The sequence below is a fragment of the Saprolegnia parasitica genome (genome assembly GCF_000151545.1).
Source record: "Saprolegnia parasitica CBS 223.65 unplaced genomic scaffold supercont2.993, whole genome shotgun sequence".
In the NCBI taxonomy this organism is placed as follows: Eukaryota; Oomycota; class Saprolegniomycetes; order Saprolegniales; family Saprolegniaceae; genus Saprolegnia; species Saprolegnia parasitica.
This window is the reverse complement of record NW_012157387.1, coordinates 1-2,163: the sequence shown is the minus strand read 5'-3', so window position 1 is coordinate 2,163 and position 2,163 is coordinate 1. Positions and strand designations below refer to the sequence as shown.

At 49.7% G+C, this 2,163-nt stretch overlaps 1 protein-coding gene across 1 annotated transcript; it reads right to left on the bottom strand.

The window, feature by feature from the left end:
• Positions 1 to 431: 431 nt before the first annotated feature.
• On the bottom strand, positions 432 to 639 carry SPRG_18126 (hypothetical protein; the record flags this gene model as incomplete). The annotated part of the gene is made up of 2 exons (XM_012357560.1): positions 432 to 486; positions 512 to 639. The coding sequence occupies 2 exons, from the start codon at positions 637 to 639 to the stop codon at positions 432 to 434; spliced, it is 183 nt and encodes a 60-aa protein (XP_012212950.1).
• Positions 640 to 2,163: the final 1,524 nt, after the last annotated feature.

Here is a 2,163-nt window from a genome sequence, read left to right as displayed (position 1 = left end):
GTACATAAAAATTCGAGTAAAAATGTTGAATTTTCGCAAACTCCGAGAGCGCTATCACTCTTATATGGTATCGGAGAGCATGTTACATTGACGACGGTGGTTCTAAAGTCCGCTACGGCGCCGCAAGCATTTTAATATACTATTTATATTCATACACTATACCGGGAAATATTGGCTTCAAATAGTATGATAAATATATCGCCAAGAGCTCTCGCTGCAGAGCTCGAACAGTGACGACATATAGCGTTTCGTACTCTCCAAAGTGTCCTCTATTACCAAGCCAAGTATGAGCGCTTTCGTTTTCAATCATGAATTGTGCTCCAACTCTCGCTTCACCGAGCGTTTGGCGTTCGAATGTGGCTATATTTGGTATTTATAGTAATACCGAAATTAAGATTGGAGACGCTGTGGCCTCGATCGCCAACGCTGCCTCAAATCTTGGCCATTGGGTGGCTCATAGAAGACTGTAACATCCCGTTTGGCGTGCTGCGCTGCACGATCTGTAACGAACCGAATTACAGGACTGTTCTTCTTACCACGGAACGCCGTGAATGAACGCCTCCTCGTAAATTCTTTCTCTTCGAGCCCGGCAGGGCAAATAAAGATATGGACCGAGACCGAGCACTGGACAATAGCCATAAAGACGTTGGCGGACACATAGCAGCAGACGGGCCGATGCGGTCAAGCCCATCGTTTATGCGCTGTGAGCTTCGTTTGAATGCACAGAGATGTGGCGTTCTATCTGAACGATGGGGTTTTATCCGAACAATGTCAAACCTCATCATGGTCAAGCACAATATCTGCGAGAGGAAAATAGCGGCACCTGGCTCTGCCGCTCTTCGTGGCAGTACGTGGCGGTTTTTTTTGCCTTTTGCCGTCCCTGAATGCAAGCGACAGGAGCCCATTGGCTATCGCACACACCACCGCCGACCATTGCAGAGGTACAAACGCCCTGGCATTCAACAAATCGCTGAGATATTTTCAGGGGCGCTTTCTCCAGCTCTAGAGAGGCTGTAATGCTAACGTGCGTGGCAATCAAAGGCCTGCAAGTATTTGTTTTGACACTCGCCAACAATTGCTGTTTTATTCCAACAAAATCCATCGAGATATTCAACGCGAGCCAATACATGGCACTTTGAGCCTTCATAATTCTAGCTAGACGTGTCCTTGGCCACTGAAACGATCCCAGTGTTGTGGCTCCGCGCATAGAGTGTGGTTTCGAAAATGCAGTTCTATTTCAATCAATTCATTGCAAAATCATCGCCTTAAATAGTGTAAGATAAACACATTTCCCTGTATGACGTGGCACTCAGAAAAGGTCCCATTTCCGCGCAAACGTTCAGTCGTGTAAAAACAAGTGTAAAAACGAGCATGGCAAAGGCGAAACGCAGTGCTTTTACAAGATAATCGGAAAAACCTTGAGCGCTGCTCATTCTGCAATTCGCGCTCCGGGGCCTCGGTCGCACGGCACCGCATCGCACGGTAGGGCGGTCGCAGGCGTCCCGTCGACTGTGGACGGTGAAACTCGTGTGGCCTAGGTCCTTTTTTCGTCACTCATCGCTTCAATTCAAGACATTGGTTTACCAGCCAAGCGCTTGCAACGACCACTGCAGTCTCTTGCAGCATGCGAATGCTTGGGTCTACGACGTTGAGGACCGATGCCACTCCAGCACGTGGAATCCGTATCCGGACAAACTCCGGATATCAGCTCACGCACGACCTCGTCTTAAATAGTGTGCGCACGATTCAGCACAACGACGAGTAGCAGCCCACAGACGCGCCAGCGCCACGTAGCGGCCGTGTATACATCTCCACACCCTTTTTGAGCCACGTTCAAGTCGTTTCCGACGCTGCACGTGGTGCAATCACGCGCAAATCCATTTTTCCATTTTTCCAGGTGATGGCAAAATTGCCCAATTACTTCACGTGACATCGCGGGGTTCCAAAGCTCCAAGGACCGTGAAACTGGCTGCCACAGTTGGAAATGGGTCTTGACCCGGTGTGCGACCAGTTTGTTGGTCGCCGTCGCTGCTTGGGCGCTCACACCAAACTCGAACTGCCGAGCGTCGGTTTTCCGAAACTCAAACTGCCGAGCGTCGGTTTTCCGAAATTCGACATGCAATTCGGTTCAAAATGCGTCGAAGTCCGGAAGCCGAGGACGCC